The 19951-nt window shown below is 38.1% G+C and overlaps 2 protein-coding genes across 2 annotated transcripts in view; one reads left to right on the forward strand and one right to left on the reverse strand.

The window, feature by feature from the left end:
- Window positions 1-389: 389 nt before the first annotated feature.
- prg4b (proteoglycan 4b) lies at window positions 390-17174 on the forward strand. The gene is made up of 15 exons (XM_020933403.2): window positions 390-662; window positions 1451-1521; window positions 1809-1925; window positions 2757-2879; window positions 4056-4118; window positions 6013-6072; window positions 6150-6392; window positions 7614-7679; window positions 8958-9869; window positions 10399-10485; window positions 11186-11322; window positions 12314-12470; window positions 13525-13644; window positions 15496-15618; window positions 17036-17174. The coding sequence occupies exons 2-15, from the start codon at window positions 1458-1460 to the stop codon at window positions 17155-17157; spliced, it is 2394 nt and encodes a 797-aa protein (XP_020789062.2). The 5' UTR covers window positions 390-662; window positions 1451-1457; the 3' UTR covers window positions 17158-17174.
- The window catches only part of tprb (translocated promoter region b, nuclear basket protein), a 39181-nt gene continuing 36391 nt past the window's right edge, over window positions 17162-19951 (reverse strand). The window contains 4 exon segments of the mRNA XM_055164640.1: window positions 17162-17380; window positions 18840-18932; window positions 19040-19176; window positions 19398-19542. Coding sequence (XP_055020615.1) covers window positions 17346-17380; window positions 18840-18932; window positions 19040-19176; window positions 19398-19542 — 410 coding nt within the window. The 3' untranslated portion in view covers window positions 17162-17345.

Here is a 19951-nt window from a genome sequence, read left to right on the forward strand (position 1 = left end):
GGGAAGGTCCGCTACCTACTTGTCTACTTGTCTCTATAGAGAGGTTATTGGTATGCCTGGAATGTTCCATGGTATGACATTAAACATATCCACCTAACATGTATTCATTACAGGTGTTTTTATTGCACAAAAACACAATAATGCCTTCTGTAGTGCTGTAACCTGTTTCTCTGCCTCATGATATACTGTATTAATTTATACTGTGGAAGATTCAAGACAAAGCAATAACATTTCCATGGACACAAGCAGGTGATGGACCCTCCACTAGAGCAGTTACATGTGAGAGACATTGAAATATAACCCCAAACTTACCCACAACACCGTCACTGCTTTGAGTTACATAATATCTGGGAATGGCCTTGATTGCGAGTGGGTGTATTGATCTGCAGTATCCGCTTTGTGACAGGACCAAAAACATTTGATGTATTTTTCCATTTTGAGGTAGAGTGATGTCAGCGTCTGCCAGGCTCTAACTGCTGTTGACAGACTTCCAGCTGCTTCCAATGTCTGAGGAGCCTCCCTTTTCCTTATGACATCACAGAGTCTTTAAGTCTACAGACTGGACACAGCTAATAACATAAACCCGGGACCAGACCTGTCAGACCTTTTAAAGAGAGTGCAGGAGCAAAGGGCAGCACATTCACACACAAGACTACAGCCAGGTAACATCATCTCTCTGTCAGTATTTTCATTATAGTTGGTGTGCTAAGCAACTTTTCTAGTAGGGGTTAGCCACCTGCTTGTCTCCATATAATTGCAATCTGTGGCTTTCAGCTTCCTGCTATAGGTGACATTTTGAGGACTTTTTACTATACAAATATATAATATGTTGTTTTAAATTGTTAATTGCTACAGCATCGGGTCCTAATTTTTCATCATTCTGAAACTCATTGATTGCTTTTCCTGCAACAGTACAGCAAAAAGAAAAATTCTTGCATTCATTCACTCTATGACTGGGATTGCCTCTCCACAGATCTGACTTATAACTTGCTTGTCTTAAAATAAAAGTGTAATACCATACCATGGTGAAATGTGAACTGCTCTCCGCCAGAAAAGTTTCCTAGTGCAACTTTATTCATTCATTTATTGTGTAACTTTTCTGGTGAAGGGTCCGTCACCTGCTTGTTTCCATGAAGATGTCATTGCAATGTTCCACAGTATGACATTAAACAGTTCTACCTTACATTTATGCAATTACAGTGGTTTTATAAGTCAACTCATACCTAGAAAAACAGGCATTCTGTTTCTTCACAGTTTTGACCTGTAAATTGTTCTGGTTTGGTCTGAAGATGAAGATAGAAAAGTTTAAAGCAATAACATTTCCATGGAGAAAAGCACTTGGCGGTGCCTCCCCCAGAAAAGTTCCACAATGTACCTTTAAGATAAAACAATAGTGAGAAACAAATTATGATGTAAAGAACTATGACAAATTGGATTCTTGTATTTTCAGACTAAGGATGTCTTCATTTGGACTAACTGTTTTTTTGCTGGCTTGTACCTGGGCATTCACTGAGGCTCAGGGTAAGTATTAATTCACAAATTATACAAAAAAAAAAAAAAAAAAAAGATATAATTTTATCTGAGAAATGGCAAATCCATTTTTTCATAATTACAAGCTTAAGTCTTTTGAAACTTTTGGTCTTTTTGTTTTGTATTTAATTTTCTGTTATGCTATTTTTGTTTTGTCAAATAAAATAAAAAAAATCAACCAGTATTTAAATAACTTTATACAGGAATCACAAATTACAGAATGTTGCAACATGGCATCTAGCAGGTTTTCACTGATCAATATTTGTTTGTGTTTCCAGAGAGTTGCAAAGGTCGCTGTGGCCAGGGCTACTACAGAGGCTACACGTGTCAGTGTGACTACAACTGTCTGCTCTATGGAGAGTGCTGCAAAGACTATGAGAGGCTCTGTACCTCCAGTAAGACCTGTCCTTATGTTATAGTTACAGAGTATTGATAGCACTGTCTACTAACTATACCTTAATTAGCCTTAAAAACATTAACTTAATCCATAATGAAGGAATTGTTTATTAAAGGGCCTAATAATACACTATTTTCTGATCTATGTTATAATGTTGTTTCCTTATCAAAAACATACCTAGAGTTGTGTTTTTTTCTTTCACATTGTGTGTTTAACACACAAATCCATCATATTTAGGTTGAGTTTTTCTCTCAGAAAACAGAAGACCCTCTATTCCACCTTGTGATGTCATCTGGTAATGCTCCTAAAGTTAAAAGGTAGCTGTTAACTTCAAAACTACACATTCATGACATCACAAGGTGGAACAGAGCATTTTGAGGTTCATCTCAAATGTTCATCTCCATGGAAATGTTGTATTATTTGGATTGAATCACAGTATAGTATAAAACTTCATGGAGACCAAACCAGACCAAGTTATAGGTCAGATTATGTGGAGAGGCGACTCTGCTCACAGTCAGAATGCTTGTTGTTTGGGTATTTTTGAGCTATAAAACCACTTGTGATTGGTGACAGGTAAGGTAGAGCTGTTAAATGTCACACTGTGGAACATTCCAGGCAGAGCAATGACACATCCATAGAAACAAGCAGGAGACCCCTAACTGAAAAGTTACATAATGTAACTTTAAAAGCTTTGGTTAGGCTTTCTTAAATTAGAATTTTTTTAATGCTTGGATTGCTTTTTCGGAAATGTTATAGTTTTACATTTTTGAGGTCTCTGTTGTTTCTTTTAAACCTAGCATAACAAATCCATGTGCGTTTGTGATTTCAGAAAACTCATGTAGGGGGCGCTGTGGTGAGACGTTCAAGCGCGGTCGGACGTGTGACTGTGACTCAGACTGTACGAAATACAAGAAATGCTGTTCAGACTACAATGACCACTGTACTGAGACAGGTAGGGCACAAGCAGCAGCGTCAGCATGTGAAGGTGGAGCTCACTATGAGCATGTACATGTCCATAATAATGACATGGACATGGGACTGATACTTTGCAGCTGATATCGTCAGCATTACCTGGGTGTGAAGCTAGCTGGTGGCACTGCTCGGTCTGAACTTCTGTTACTCAAATTACTTTGTATTTTTTAATTTTCAAACTGTTTTAACTTTGGCAGTGTTTGGTAATGTGTGTATTGTCTTATCATGGTTTCCGCTGACCATTACGCCATAGACATACATGCAGAACCCCCCCATGATGCTACTGCAAAGTATCAGTTGCAGACTGTTCACACTGTGGTCTATCAGTCTGTCACATGCATTTGTTCATGTCGGTGTGAACAGGTCAAACCTTTAGTACATCATCACACATTCATAACAGTTTGAACTAACCATCATTTTATTATTCAACTGATCTGCCCATTATTCTTTCAGTTTAGTCAAGCACTGGTTTAGAACACAGAAGTGAATAGAGTTTTTGTGTGAGGACACAAGAGGTTTTCATCAAAAACAGTATTACTGCAAGAATATTTTACAAATATATTTATACTGTATTGTTCATTTTCATAGACTATGGGGCTTTATTATCGTTTTGATTTTGATGTTCAACTTTCTCAGTGCAAATTAATCTGGGCACATAATATTCACATAATTGTACTCTATTAGATTAATTGTGCGGCCCTGGAGTGCTGTTAATTTCTGTGAAGAATCAGTGGACTGTACTAAACTACAGACAACTGTGATTGTGAGACATGATGTTACATTCAGAGAAAGCATGGCTGCATGTTCAAATCAGCCTCACCTCTCTCATCTGTCAAACACCACCATGACTACATCAAAAGTGCATGGGAAACAGTAGTATTATGTAGTTAACAATTAACAATTCATAACCTCATCTTTCCCTGTGGTGTGCACTAGTATGTGCAGCTACCATTGCATGCAGTAATCTGCATCAGTGAATTATGATGAATATATGTATTTTGTCCTAATAAACGCCACAGAAGAAGTAGAAGGAGATGCTCCAGTGAAGCCAGACTCATGTGACAATAATGTTGAGAAAAAGTCCACAGGTACACAGAACATAATGATGGTTCACTTTGTTCAGAGTTGTTTAACTCTTATAACTCTCTTCTCACAGATCTTCCACCTGTGACCACAGAGGAGTCGTTAGAAACCCAGGATAGTGAAGGCAACGTTCCAGGTCAGTTCATTCACAACATTCTACGTCCATACTTTACAGAGCAGGATTTTAACTTTTGTGCATGATTTTGGGGTTGTTGAACATTGTTGTAGCTTTTGTTTCATGTGAATAGGCCCAGTAATTAGAGAGATTTGTACATAAACCAGGTCAAAATATCAGCTGTTTAAAATTTTAATCTTTCCTGGTGGAGGGTCCATCAAATGCTTTTCTCCATGGAGATGTTGTTGCTTTGTCTGGAGTGTTTCACAGTATAGCATTAAACCTTTCTATCTTCATGGTGACCAAACCAAACCAAGTTACAGGTCAGATCTGTGGAGAGGCAACCCCACTCACAGTCAGAATGCCTGTTTTTCTAGGTATTTGTAAGCTATAAAGAAAAGCTGTTTTAATGTCGTACTCCAGGCAGAGCAACAAGCAAGTGGACCCCCAGCCAAAAAGTTCCATAATGCAGCTTTAAACAACAGAGTTTGTTTAGGGACACAGTTTGTCCTGAAAGAGCAGAGTACAAACGTCAACAGAAACAGAGTGGGGGAGGAAACAGGCAAAGATTCAAAACCAAGAGAAACTCAGTGCACAGCCAAACATGACGCTTAACACAGTCCAACTCCAATAGTAGAAAAAAACTGTTAAATCCGAATTAAAGTGTGGAATAGGAATACATTACATGATATTTCCTCCTTTATTTAATGCTAGACCTGACATTTTGAAATTTACTACAGTTTATGTGGAAGAATTGTCATCACCGTAATATTAGCACTCGCTGTTCAAATATTTACGTTGCTGAATTTGTTCCTGAAAAGTTTGTTAAAAACATAAAAAAACAAAGTGACGTCACCCATAGCGGTCGGCTCCAGTCAAATGAAGCTCGTGATGCAGTTACAAGGGCGAATTTGGAGCCAAGACTCATATTAGGAACAGGATTTTTTAAACAAACAAAATAGTGAAATAAAAACACCAGGATCATAGTACGAGCATTTTAAGACTAACATGATGAGGCTCACTACACAGTTACAGAGAGAGAGGTGACAGTTTTTCCACGTAAGCCAATGGGAGTCAGGGTCAGAGCGTTTCACACACACCACATTCGACTGGAGTTTAGTTGGTAGTGTTGGAGTTGGAGTGTTCGTCCACTGATCCGAACGTTGGCAGTTCAAAACCCTCTCTCGTCATAAACATAATTGGTTGAGCGGTGAGATCCAATGACCTACAGGTTGGAGGCGTGATTTCAGCTCCCACAGATGAATACTATCATTGTGTCCTTGGGCAAGTCCCACTTCGCTCCCAGTGTCTACATACACTGGTGTGTGAATGTATGTGTGAATGTATGTGTGAATGTTATTAGGTTCTTTTTTCAGACCTAGAGTTTTGTTTCATACCTGATTCATACATACATACAGTTTCATACAGTTTCGACTGCTCACTAGCGATCTTCCTCAGAGTGGTCACGTGATGTTGCTGTGACGTGTCTGGTCAGCTGATTTAAACAGGTTTTGGCGCTGTCTTCCTACTGGTGGAGGCAGGATGACCTGAGGAAGACCTCTAGTGAGCAGTCGAAACTGTCAGGTATGAAACAAGCCTGATACGAACCTAATAACATAAAATATCGGAAGACCAAATGAATCTCATTGGACTATGTGTGAATGGGTGACTGGTTCCTTAATGTAAAGCGATTTGAATGCCTTAAAGGTGGAAAAGCTCTATATTTACCATTCATACTAGGCGAAGTAGGTGAAGTGTGTTGGCCAAGGACACAATGACTGTAACCACTGTGGCACCTGTTATTCCCAGTGGTCTCCAATTCAAATAACAAAACCCAGCCTTGCTTAACTTTCAAGACCTGATCATGATTGTCAAGATGGTATGGCTGTTAACTGTAACTGTTTATTTACCGCAGCTGACAACTTCGTGCCGACTGTAAACCCTACATCTTACCCAAACGATGACCCTGATAGTGGTAAATAGTTCACTTTTGCTATGATAACTAACTATGACTTAACTGTGACTTAACCCTTTGTCTTCTTACATCTGCAGCCTCTAAACAGGTAGGAGAGTTGGAGGGTCCGGACCCCAGCCCACCTACAGAGGGCACTAGCGGCTTTGGCTCCACCCCCTCAGACGCACAGGAGGACTACACCACTAGACCTCCTCTGCCCGACCTGGACGGCTTTGAAATACTCCCAGAGACGATAACAACAACCACTGCACTCAAAGAGGAAACGACACAGAGCCCTACCACTGTGACCCCCAGCGCTACAGAAGTGACTGCCAATACAGGTACTTTTATATGGACGTTTGGTACCACTTTATAAGAACTACACCTTAATTAGCCTTAAAAAAACATGAACAAAGACTTAAGTCATAATGAAGCCAAAGAGGAGATATTAGGAATCCAACATAGTGAAGGCAACGATCCAGGTCAGATCATTCACAACATTCTCCTTGTTTGTTGGGCTGTTGAATATTGTGGTAGTTTTTGTTTCGTGTGGATAGGCCCAGTAATTACAAAGATATGTATCATGAACCAGGGCAAAACATCTGCATTTTGACAACTAAAGTAACCTGACTAACACCAGACTGATAATGCCATGTGGCCCAGCTTCCAAAAGTAGAAGTGAGAATTGCTGGCCAGCTTGTAGTTAAAGAGGCACTATGTAACATACTAGATCAGGAGTCATCAAACTAAGGCCCGCAGGTCGACTCCGACCCTCCATGCCCCTTTGACCGGCCCCCCAGGCCCTCTGACCCCCACCACTTGAACTGATCCTATGAAGCAATCCTCAAAAGTGGTTTTGTCCTTTTTTTTGTTATATAACTTTTTGGCAAAAAATAACACGTCTGCATCTTGTATTTTATTGATTTTTTTCATGTATATGAAGTATTTATATTTATATTTAAATAATTATATGACATATTTACATTTGCCACCGAATTTTCATCACCTGACAAGCTCGAGATTAAACATGATAAAGTATGAAAACTTGACGGAGAGTGCCAAGTTTTCAAAAAACAGTGGATGACCAATTATTTTTTTGTTCAGTGTAAAGACAGTGCAGTTTGTCTGATATGTAAAAAAAATATGGCGGTTTTTAAAGAATATAATTTGCGGAGTCAGGGTCATACAATTCTGTTAAACAGCCTGCCCGACCCCGGCCCCCATCACAGTCAGGAGCGATAATGTGGCCCCCAGAGAAAAAAGTTTGGTGACCTCTGTCCTAGATGAAGGGTCTGAAATTGGCATATTGACAAATGATATTGACATAAAAAGATAAGCAAGAGAGGCAGTAAAAACACCTGTAACTGAATTTAAAAAGATAGAAAAGCTAATAGCATACTGTAGAACATTCCAGGCAAAGATAGTAGTAGTAGTAGTAGTAGTAGTAGTAGTAGTAGTAGTAGTAGTAGTAGTAGTAGTAGTAGTAGTAGTAGTAGTAGTAGTAGTAGTCACAGCTGTTTAACTCTTATATTTAAGCTGATCTCCTCTAACTTTTCTCACAGATCCTTCACCTGAGGCCACAGAGGAGCCATTGGGAACTTCAGATATAAATGAAGGCACCGAGCCAGGTCAGTTTATTCACAACGTTCTAGTTTCATAATAAAACACGAGCACAGATTTAATACATAATGAACAAATAGGATGAGATAACAATGACTACTGAGGGATTTTATATACTCCTTGAAAACAACTACGAGCCAACCACCGCTGAACTGGTAAGAAAGCTGTAAAAGGATGCTAGGAGGTTAGTAGAGAAGAGGAATCATTTACGCTTTAACCTTAGATGTCACAGAAGCCAGAAGACAGTGCAGAAGAAAGCACCAGAACCAGGGCATAGGGCAGCCAGGTTACCTGAGGGGGATGCGCCGCCTTAGAATTAGCTGTCTCAATTATGACACTGAAAAAAAATGGCAACGGAGGGATTTTACATACATCTTGAGATTTATTAAGAATGATTCAGGCTTAGTATCTACTTAAAGATGCTGTACTTGATTTTTACCATCTTCAAAACCTGATAAACAAAACTAGTTCATTTTAAACAATTTGCAGTGCTCCAAAGTTATTCCTCACTTACCTTATGCATTCAGAGCATCCTAATCATTCTGCCCATGAACAACTAGCATGCTAACAGCACACTTCCTGATTCCCAGACAATAAAGCACTATAATAATATAATAATTAGATGCAGACAGGACAAAGAGCTGCTTATACAATATATCGTCACAGAGGCAAGGCAAATCTTGCTCCAATACATGAAAAAAATCAAGTACAGGCTCTTTCATTAACTTAGTAATTAAAGATTTAGTAGTTCTTGATAAACTATTTGTTCATAATGATTTAAGTTCTTGGTTGAGGCTTTGTTAAGGCTAATTAAAGTATATTTATTATTACATGCTATTGAGAAGTTATTAGTTGACGTTGTTGCAGTATGCACTTACATTTATGAAGTAATGCACTGCTCCTTGTTTAATCTTTATTTATTGTTTATAAATAATCTTTAAGCAGTCTTTTTATTGTTAGCCTAGTATGCTTATACTTTTTAGTACTTACTTACACTTGCCCTTGTTTAGTCCAGATGCTAGATCTGGTTTGGTCCTGTTCCAGTCCTGGGTTAGTTCTGGTCTAGTCCAGGATTAGTGCAGAATGTAGTCCCCGTTTTGTACTAAGTTTGATGTGATGAAGCGTGAACATAACCTGAATGTTTATGATCATACAATGTGCGATTTTGCCAATGTAGATGTAGATGTAATAAATAGATACAAAAATACATTAACATTAAATAATAATAATTAAAAAAAATATATATTGTGATTATCCATTTTTTTATCCTTGCTTCTTGCCTCTAGATGCTGATGACTCCACCAATGCTCCAGAATCCACAGAGGCCGAGCTTTTGTCCAGTCAACCACCAACAGAAGTGGCTACTCTCCCCACAGATCAGCAAACTACTACAGCCCAAACTGCTCTTGCACAGATGAATGAAAACCCAACAAGCGCTCCATCTGTACCTCCTTCTGAAATGCCTGAAACCGTCCCTTTAATTCCTGAATCAGAAGAATCCACTGCAACTATTCACTCTGCATCCACTGTAGTAGACAAGACAGACGCAACTACCACTGTACCAACAACAATCAACGAGGAAACTACTGCAACACCAGAAATTACCACAGCAAGCTCAAATCCTTCTACTTTAGCTCCGTTAGAAGTGGGAGACGTGAGTATAGTGTCTTCAGCAAATTCAGAGGAAGTAGACGCAACAGCCGCTCCTACTTCCAAACCAGACCCGGAAAAGCCCATTGAACAAGTCCCGGATTCTGAGAATGTAGAAGAAGTAGATGCAACTACAGCTAAAGTACCAGATGGGACTGAAATTTCAACAGCTGCACCCACTTCCAAACCAGACCCAGAAAAGCCAGCTGAACCAGGCCTGGATACTGAGAACCCAGAAGAAGTAGACGCAACTACAGTTAAAGTACAAGATGTGATTGAAATTTCAACAGCTGCTCCCACGTCCAAACCAGACCCGGAAAAAAACAACCTGGAAACGCCCACTGAACCAGGTCTAGATGCTAAGAACCCAGAAGAAGTAGACGCAACTACAGTTAAAGTACCAGATGTTACTCAAAGTTCAACAGCTGCACCCACTTCCAAACCAGACCTGGTAAAACCCAAACCGGAAAAGCCCCTTGAACCAGCACTGGATCCTAACAACAAACCTGTGCTCAATGGACTCAGTGATTCAACAGAGTACCCCGCAGGTAAGCAAGAAAATATGTGAAATATCATGTGCAATGTTGTAGGGCCCATATTATGCTATGTTATAATCTTGTTTCCTCCTCAAAAACAAACCTGGAGCTGTGTTTTGTTTCATTCACACTTGTTTGAGTAACCCCTTATTACTAGTTTTCCTACATCTCTAAATGAAGTTACCTTTTACCTTTAGTTCAGTAGAAATTGGCAATTCTAGGACAGAACTCATCCAGTTGATTCTAGTGAAGGATTATAGAGTTTAAAAACACAGTGGAGCGCTTCCTGTATCGCCACATGAGATCATAAGGTGGAACAGAGCGTTTTCTGTTTGAGAGAAAAACGCGGGTTCATGTTTAAGAGGAGGCAAGAACATTCTAACATGGCGAGAGTATTTTTTGTGTAATATAGAACCTTTAAACTCAAAATATAAAGACTCTCAGGAATAAGAATCACATGTTCCACCCAAAACTTAATAATAAAAGTTTGAAGATGCAGACAAACAGGTCTCATAGTAATAATATGATGTGTTGTTTTCAGATGACAGCAATGACATGAACCTGTGCAGTGGTCGTCCCATCAGTGGAGTCACGGCGCTTAGTAACGGGACAGTGGTGGTGTTCAGAGGTGGGTGTGGCTAAAGTGCATAGGACAGGATTTGTTTTTTTCTAATTCTTTCAGTGTTTGGTTGGATAGTATATGTGGTACATATTTATCATAGTTTTTAATCATAGTTTTACATCGGTTCAGGGGCAGTTTGTGAAGAAAAACTGCAAAAAACATGTTTAAAAATCAAAGGAAGAGGTAGATCAGAGTTCTAAAAGGTATCCCTTCATCTATATAAGAGTTTCAGCTTCCTGTTTAAAGGTGATATTTTGAGACCATCCAAAAATACATTTTGTTTTGAATGATTATTTTCTACAGCAACAATGCTTAATTTCTGCATCAAGAACACATCTTTCTGGCAAATTAAACCTTCATTTATCAAAAATATATCTGTTGTCATATATTTTTATGTGATAGATAATACCTCTTATATAAATTAGACAAGCTTCAGCCCTTGTTAATATTATAGTTGCTAGGTAACAGTTATGGAATTACCTTTACGTTTGTCACATTTGCTGCCCATGTCCAACCAGGTTGTAAAATTATAAGATACTTTTCTCCAAAACTGTCAAATGAGGGATGACAAGATAATTATATTTCAAAATTTACAAAAAAAATTAAAATTTAATGTGTAGTGTAACCTGTCATATGCATTTTAAGTTGTGGTCTGTTAAAGTAATAAATAAGACATGATTAAAACTAAACCGTTGTCTTTGCTCAGGTCACTACTTCTGGGTTTTGGACAGAAACCGAATCCCAGGTCCAGCTCAAAGCATCACTCAAGTGTGGGGCATCCCGTCTCCTATAGATACTGTTTTCACACGCTGCAACTGCCAGGGCAAGACTTACATTTTCAAGGTAAATACACTTAGAAATTCAATTCAATTTTAGTGCATTTTTGTATAACACAGTGAGTGAGCTATTGTTGTGCACAGAGCCCATTATTGACATTATTTATTATTTTCTTTCATTCCTCAAGGACTGAAGGACAAAATTGACTCTTGTGTGCTTTAAGCCATGCTAAAATGTTACCTCCTCAAAAACATACCATTTCTTTCACATGTTTGAGTTGCCTTTTATTATTAATCTGCCTACATCTCCAAAGGTCAAAGCTCTGTTGCACTTTGTGATGTCATGCAGCTGTAGTTTTCAAGTGAACAGCTGCCTTTTACCTTAAATCCAGTAAAGATTGGCAATTCCAGGGCTAAAATTATCCAAATGAATGACGGTGAAGGTGTATGGAGTTTAAATCTATGGAGTTCTGATCTATTTTATAATATTTTTGTGTAGTATTGGCCCTTTAAAACCACAGTATGTAACTTTTTAGCCCAAAAACATGGCACTTATTTGGTCATTTCCATGGAAATGTTGTCCCTGTGGCTATATTCTTCTAGCCTGATTCATCAGCCGGTTTCACTTTGTGGAAACCGTCTGATCTCGCAGCATTAGGATTCGTTCGCTCGATGGTAGGCGGGTACTTTTTCTTATTTAACCAATCTCTGCTGTTTGGCCATGACGTATGTAATGCACCAAATCCTGTAGGAAGAAGGGCAATAACATCTTTCCCCTTTTCACCAAACATTCTCTTTGGTACATACTTTACCTTTAAGTTAATGTGAGACAAACTGAGATAAAACATTTTATATATTTAGAGAAAAGGTAGAATTAGAATGTGAAAATTGTGCTTCTAAAATGGTTTCACGTATTTTTTAGGTCTCAGATTGGTATTATGATCTGAATGATCTCGCTCCCTATTTTTGTAGTGTCGTTTTTATTTGCTTTTATTGCACTATATTGATTGATATGGATGGATATATTCATCTTACTTCTATGACTTGTGTGTGTGCAGGGCCCTCTGTACTGGAGATATGAAAATGCCGTTTTGGATCCTGGATATCCCGAACGCATAGACACTGGTTTTCATGGACTCAGAGGCCAGGTCACAGCTGCTTTGTCTGTGCCTCAGTACAACCGCAGAGAGGAGTCGGTTTATTTCTTCAAAAGAGGTGAAATGAGAATGTCTGTAATGAAGATTTAAAGTGGGACTAAACACCCAAACTCCAGCCACAACCACATTTCAAACAGAGCTGCTAAACTGGGCAATACCTGGAGGACTAAATGGGAGCGAGAGGGCGGAGGGGTTCTGGATATTAATTTTTCCTCTCTTCCTTGATTCCTCTCCTAGATTCTGCAGGAAATGGGTGAGGAAGTCCCGCCCACAGAGAAGTCACAGGGAGGATAGCAAATATAAACACCTCACTGAGACCAATAAAGTGTGGTTTTCTTTGGGATGCCACTTAATATGACACATTTGATTGATAGATGACTGAGGAGGGGAATCAAGGAAAGAGAATTGAGACACGGCTTGTAACTGTTATAACGCAGGGGTTGGCAATTATTTTTTCCATGGAGCCACATGAGAACCAGAAAATATTGTGGAGGCCAAAATTGTATTTCTTTTTAAAAAGCAGTACAGGTCATTGTTCTGACACGCTGGTAAGACTGGGAAGAATTTATGTTATGACTAAGCAATGAAAAAGTGAAGCTGCCTCACAAAAAATGTTATTTAAAAAACACCTCCAAAATAAAAGCTGTGTAGCTTTGGTCCATGCATGAGGTAAAATGATAAAATATGTTTAAATGATCTTAAAGGAACTAGTCAGAATCAACCAAAGGACAATGCCCAGGTTTGGTCTAACTGGTATCCACATTTCAGACTCAGTTGGTTATAATCACAGATGCCTGGCTCTAATCAGGGCAGTCCTGTGTGATGTCACGTAGTACTTGAAATTGCAGTGGCCCCTGGAGGCAGAACACACTCAGTTTTTGAACACAAAGCTGCAAATCTATCTAGTTTGATGACTATTTCCAAATAAAAAATAGAGTAGGAAGAGTACAAAAGACCAGTGTCACTGTTCGTCACATATCCAGACCCCGGCCCTCTTTTCTCTCATGCTCTAGTCCACTTTGAAATGTAGTTGAGTTTGGAGTTTGGGTGTTTAGTCCCACTTTAATATGATGCTTTTATTATACGGTACTAACATGACTTCCATATCTAAGGTGGCACTGTTCAGAGATATTCATACCAGTCTGGGACCAACCCGTCATGTGGGAGGAGAGTCCATTTGGCAGTTTACACACATCGGAACAGGATAGCTCGACAAGTCTCTGTAGTTTCAGGTAAGACACATATTATTCTTGAGTTCACAGATGTATTCTTCAGTGGTGATTTTGCTATTGTGCATAGCACGGACCAGCCAGTCTCTTTTACATTCTATTCAAATCCAGAAGGGTCTGAAATGGAACCATAGAGCGTGACAGACACCTCTCTAACTTGGGATGGTCCGACCACATCCAATAATTTGTAACACAATGTTGATTCAGCAGAAATCTGTGCTGTTTCTCAGTCCTCAGTGTTATTCCCTTTATGGAGCATGCGTTTCTCTGATTGGTTAATCCACCTGTCAGTCACGCATGTCTGAACTCACAGAGGATACTTGGGGTGGGACGAGACACAACTTTCACGAGACGAGACACATCACGAGACTGGATCCATGAGAACAAAACAAGATGAGGTGTTGACATAATCCAAATTTGGATTTGAATTTGTAAATAAATAAGTAGTACAGTCCAATTCACAATCAGGGTTCCCACATCATAGAAATCCTGGAAAAGTCATAGAAATTGAAAATGCTTTTTTCCAGGCCTGGAAAAGTCATGGAGTTTTAGTATCTCTTTCACGCAACTACAGCTTTCTGTTAAGTTCTCAGGCTATTATGATTATTTCCGAACAGCTGCGACTTTTGTTTAAAAGAGACGACACTAAATGCACTGACAGTATTTTAAATGTTAAATACTATAATCCAAAACCATAAGGTGAATGGAAAGGGTTAACAGTTCATATTTAGCCCTAAAAGTCTGATCAATTCTTCACATGTAGGTGCCGTAAAGTCATGGAAAATTCACTTTAGGTCATGAAAAATCATGGAAAAGTTTTGAAATTTTGTCAGGAAAAAAAAGTGGGAACCCTGCACAATGCTGGCTTAATTTATTTTATGTAATACTTTCGTGCTCATTGTAGTACTACTTTTTGGAACTACAGCTTCCTTCTCAGATTGTATAACTCACCAGCTCTTAACTCTTTTTTTGTCCAAACCAAAGGTAAATTCAGAGATTCAAAAAATTTCACAAGATCATTTTCCTTATGTGTGCACAATCTTGTCTCGTGAGATCTTGTCCCATCCCTGGAGGATACTGTTCCAAACCCACATGTCTTTGTAAAGTTTGTCCATGTGGGTGGTTTTGGCTGATCAATCGAACGTAGTATGACAGACTTATCTGCAAGGTGACGCTAGAAAGTTACAGACGCATTTTGTTCAAGATCATAAAATCAGCTGTAATTGAATGAATACAAGATAGAAGTTTAAAGTGCTTATGACTGAATCATTTTGACTTAATTTGGTGGGATTATATCTGCTGTAAATATAAAATATAGTTTTAAACCAACCAAGAAACAGATTGTGAAGAAAAGTTTAAATATATGTTGAGTCTCAAACGTTCAGCACAGTTTACACACAAGAAACTTTTTTTTTTTCTGACAGTTTAGACATGATTTCAACAAAATAAATCTTTTTTTTTTATATTTGTATTTGTCAAATCATAATTTCTGTGTATACTAGAGGGGTTTTGGCCTCGTCTACGAACTAAATGGATGCTAGGTAACGGTTATAGAATTCCCTAGGGTGATGTCATGATTTCCAACCAGAAAGTGAAAATTTAAACATAATAAATGACCAAACTGGGGAAGAAAATATCAAATTTGTATTAAAATCTTAAATGGAATGATGTTAAATGTGTTTTAATGAAATGAGTCATCTAACCGGTCATATGCACTTTAATGCCATTCCACGGAACATTCCAGGCAAAGCAATAACTTGTAGACCGGTAGATCACGCACCAGAAAAGTGGACATAGTGGACCTTTAAAATACAGTTGGATGTAAAAGATTATAAAATGAAGTTGTTTTGTCAGGGTTGGGGCCGTCCATAAGCTACAAGACGTCATGGAGAGGTTTCCCCACAACCATCACTGCAGCCGTGTCCATCCCCAACAAGAGAGAGCCAGAGGGATACAGCTACTACGTCTTCTCCAGATGTGAGTAAACTCACTGAGCACAGAATCTGGATTTGAATTTGATACATGGATTTGTATGTAGGCTTGAAACTATCTCTTTGTTTCATAACTCGTAATATTTTTTTCAATTCAGTCAGCTGGTTAAATACGGAAGATAATTTGTGACATTAGACTTTGAATAAAAAAAAAACGCTGAATTTCTCACTTAGAATTTTTTAACTCTGAAAAAAGAAATTCAACAGTCAAAATTCAGAGCATAAAAAAATTGCAGCAAAGATCCAAGATTTGACTGAATTTGAGGCTTAAAAATATTTTAGTATTTAAAAGGTGAATTTTTTTATTTTGAATTTGAAACATATTGAAAAAGCATACTTAAAATTTCAGCAACTAACATTCAGAATAAAAATAATTTAAATATCTTTTTTCAGTAAAAAAAAATTGAGTGTAAAATTCGTAGTGAAAAAGATTTGCAGCAAAGATCCAAGATTTGACTGAATTTGAGGGCTTGAAAATATTTGTGCTGAATATTTAAGAGGTGATTTTTTTTATTTTGAATTTGAAACATATTGAAAAGTATACTTAAAATTTCAGCAACAAAAATTCTAAATAAAAATAATTCAAATATCTTTTTTCAGAGTTAAAAAATTGTATATAAATAAAAAATCTAATGGAACAATTATTTCCATACAGTAAGATTTAAAATTTAGATTTAAAAGGTTGATATGACCTTTGTGAGAGAACATTCTATTCACAAAATGTAATACTGATGAAAATTACACGTTTTTTGACATTTCGATTTAATGTCACTGGCTTTGTTGACATACAATGATCAGAATATTATTTTTCTTTATTTTATTTTATTTTTTTAACTATGCCAAACAAAAACAAAAATAAAAAAAAAACCCAAAAAAATACACAAAAAATCCCTCCCACAAACCGGAATGTGATTATTTTAATAGTCATCACAATTATTCTGATTACTTGTTGCAGATCTGGTAGAGTGGAAAAGTATTTGTTTAAACTTGTGTGAAGAGACCAATAAAAGCTCCACTGGTGTCTGCGTCTGGGTGGATGTGTACGAGCAGATGTTTAAGTCATTTTGGGTGGAGCTGCATTTAAAATACAGACAGTTCTACAAATCCTATGAAGTTTAGTACATACACCAGTGTACGACTGTCACAACAATCAAGTTTAAAGTGTGAGGAAATATAAACAGTAAGGCTGAACGATTTGGGAAAATTATCTAATTGCTCATTTCTTTGCCACGCATTGTAATTTCTGTTTTAACGGGATTTCGTATAAAGTTCATTTTGATTATATGTCCAGAAGAAGTGACAAAAAGTCTATTGAAGTCTAAATAGTAATTATTGTAACAGGCCTACATCGCAAAGAGCCGTTGTTTATTTTCTAACATATTTTTTTATTCTTTTTTTTGCAGCTAAATCCTACAAAATACAGATAGAAGGCGAGAGACCAGTTATTGCCACACCTAAACCCGGTGCATCCCCTCAAAGCAACGAAATCTTCAAATGTCCAAAGAAAGTCTCCAAATCACAATGACAGCTTTGATTTTTACATTTTTATTGTTTATTACAATTTTGATAAAACATTTTTGGGAATGGACACTCGTTACAAAAGGTAATTTAAGTATAAAACTAAACCAACACAATTTTGATCACTTCATAACTGAACAGAAGAGCTGGACTCCACAGAGGAAAATGTGATTCAAGTCTTCACCAAGAGGCGTCTCATCGTCTGTATAAACCTCGAGCAAAGGCCTGACCTGTTGGAATAAAATGTCAAAATGATCAATATTTGTATGTCGAGTGTTGTGAACTGCACTAAAATAAAAGTTTTGAAAGAATGGCTCGTTTCTGTTCTGTTTGTTACAAAAAATACAACTGGAATACAGGTCTTCAAAGTGAGATGATTAAAAAGTTGCTTTGCCTGGAATGTTCCACAGTATGACATTGAACTTAACTTGCATGTATTTGCATGTATGTACTTTATTGCTCAAAAGTACCTTAAAAACACTCCTCTCTCCACAGATCTGCCCTGCGACTTCACCCCCAACTTCCCCTGCTTCTCTCCATGGATGTCAATTTAAGTTAAATGCCGTACTGTGGAACATTCTAGACCACGATTATCAGTTCTTATGCAGAAAATGGCAAAACTAGTTCATTTTAAACTGTTTACAGTAGTCTAAACGTATTCCTCACTTTCGTAACGCGCTGTAATTATTCACTTCATTGAGTTTACAAGCGCTTTACACAACTTTCTCAGGACAGAGGAGAGCTTTGTTGCCATGGTAATGCTACATCCAACATGCTACCTGGAAAAGCGTTATACAAGACTACTGCATTTTTTAACAGTGCACCAGCCTTACTTCCTGGTTCACGGACAATAAAAGCACTATCAGTAGTTACAGACAACATAGACACAGTGGTCCTTTTACAATGTCTGTATTGGGACAAAACAAATCAAGTACTACATAGAAGACAGTGCACCGTTTCCCAAAGACTGGGTTGAGACCCTCAGGTGGGTCGCAAGAGATTTTTTTGGGGTCTGCATTGTGCATGGAATCTCCGTGCACCCCCTGCTCCTCACTTGTTCGGCAGCAGCGCCTTGCCTAACCAATTTTCTGTGGGAAACACTGATTACTGTATTAAAATTAAAATGTATTATAAAATTTTATGAAAAATCAACAGTGTGCCTTATGTATTAATTCTGGTTGTGCTTACTGACCTCAGACTGATTTTTATATATTCCACTGAGTCTTGTTCTTTAGTCTGACAGAAGCTGACCGCATCAGCACACAAGGAGCGAGCTGTTTTTTTTTTTTTTTTTAAATCATTTATAGTTTATGCAAATGAGCCATGTGGTTTGTAAAATGTAAACAAATGTGTGCAAAGCTGCATTAAACACATTATTCCTCAATGTATATTTGAGTTCTCCTCGTAGGAAATAAAAAAGTCTCAAGTGTCGTCTGTTTTGCTTAATGCGTCTTATAATTCGAAAATTACGGTAATACTAATTGTTCTGAGAGACACGATCACTCAGTCAACAATAAAATATCCTCATTAATAATTAATAATGGTCACAAATGTATTTTGTGATTTACAAATAATGCCTATTGACTTGGGTCGTTAAGATTTGTGAATTTAAAATATTCCCCAGAAAAAAGTTTGGGAAACACTGAGATAGTGTGTGTATGTGTGTGTGTGTATGTGTGTGTGTGTTACCTCTCTTCATGCGGCCGCCTCTGCCCTCAGACCAGCGCTGCAGCTGTCGACTGGGACCAGAGCGAGAGGGTCTGGCTCTGGCACTGCTCGTATCTGAACAACAACAAAGGGGACAGGAAAAGTGTCATTGAAGTATGAGTCTTATAAAACTGGGGTTTGAGAATAAAAAAAAAAAGTTGGAGACGTCCCACTGTGTGTACCTGGTCTGTTGGGGCCTGTGCTGCTGGAGGAGGGCTCTTGGCTGGTGGAGGGGAGGCTGCCTGTGCCCGACGTTTGACTGGACTCTGTTGCTTCTGCCTGGGACACCACCGGCTCTCCTGACGCCTCCACACTGGACCTACGAAAGATGTTGGGTTTTTTTGTCATAAAGATAGCTAAGGCAGCAGTAGAATATAAGGTAAAATTTAAAAAAATAAAGAGTTCAGAAAATGAATCTAAAAATCAACGTTAAATATGAAATATTTTTGATAGAATTATGATAACATGAAATACCAGGCAGTCAATGGATACACAAATGTGTCTTTAAAATATGTCCAAAACTCAGATGGCACTACTCACCTGTCAGTGTCAGGCTCCAGGAAGTCGTCTCTCTCCTCTCCTGCCGCACCTGTCCCTGACACCAGCCCTTGTGTGGACGTGGTTACCATGGGAACAGACTGGGAGGCGTGCTCTGTGGAGTCCGAGGGAGCGATTTCGGAAAAGGCTGCCATTGTACAAACAGGGCAAAGAAACAAGTCAATACAAATCTATCAGCACTTCTTTTAAAGGTGCACTATGTGACTTTTCAGGAGGAGGTTCTACCACAGGCTAATCTCCATGTTGCTTTGCCCGGAATGTTCCACAATATCACATTAAATTTATCCATCTTTTATTTAATTATATGTGTTATTATTTCCTTAAAAGCACCTTGAAAAACACACCCTCTCCACAGATCAGACCTACAACTTTACCTGTAACTTTACCTCCATGGAGACAAGCAGGTGAAGTATTTAAATGCCCTACTGTGGAACATTCTAGCCTAGGGTTAGCAGTTTTTACGCAGAATAAGACTGAATGTTTTGCCATTTGTTGAGGAAATTATGGTACTTAAAAACTGCAAATTATGATTTTGA

The sequence above is a fragment of the Boleophthalmus pectinirostris genome, unplaced genomic scaffold (genome assembly GCF_026225935.1).
Source record: "Boleophthalmus pectinirostris isolate CB_2022bp ecotype Guang Dong unplaced genomic scaffold, ASM2622593v1 HiC_scaffold_7, whole genome shotgun sequence".
In the NCBI taxonomy this organism is placed as follows: domain Eukaryota; kingdom Metazoa; phylum Chordata; class Actinopteri; order Gobiiformes; family Gobiidae; genus Boleophthalmus; species Boleophthalmus pectinirostris.

Bases quoted from the DNA above. Each gene is read 5' to 3' on its own strand.
- prg4b (XM_020933403.2), top strand. From the start codon at position 1,458: ATGTCTTCATTTGGACTAACTGTTTTTTTGCTGGCTTGTACCTGGGCA. The intron at 7,680-8,957 runs GTCAGTTTATTC...TCTTGCCTCTAG, and splicing joins AAATGAAGGCACCGAGCCAG to ATGCTGATGACTCCACCAAT. The intron at 11,323-12,313 runs GTAAATACACTT...GTGTGTGTGCAG, and splicing joins GCAAGACTTACATTTTCAAG to GGCCCTCTGTACTGGAGATA.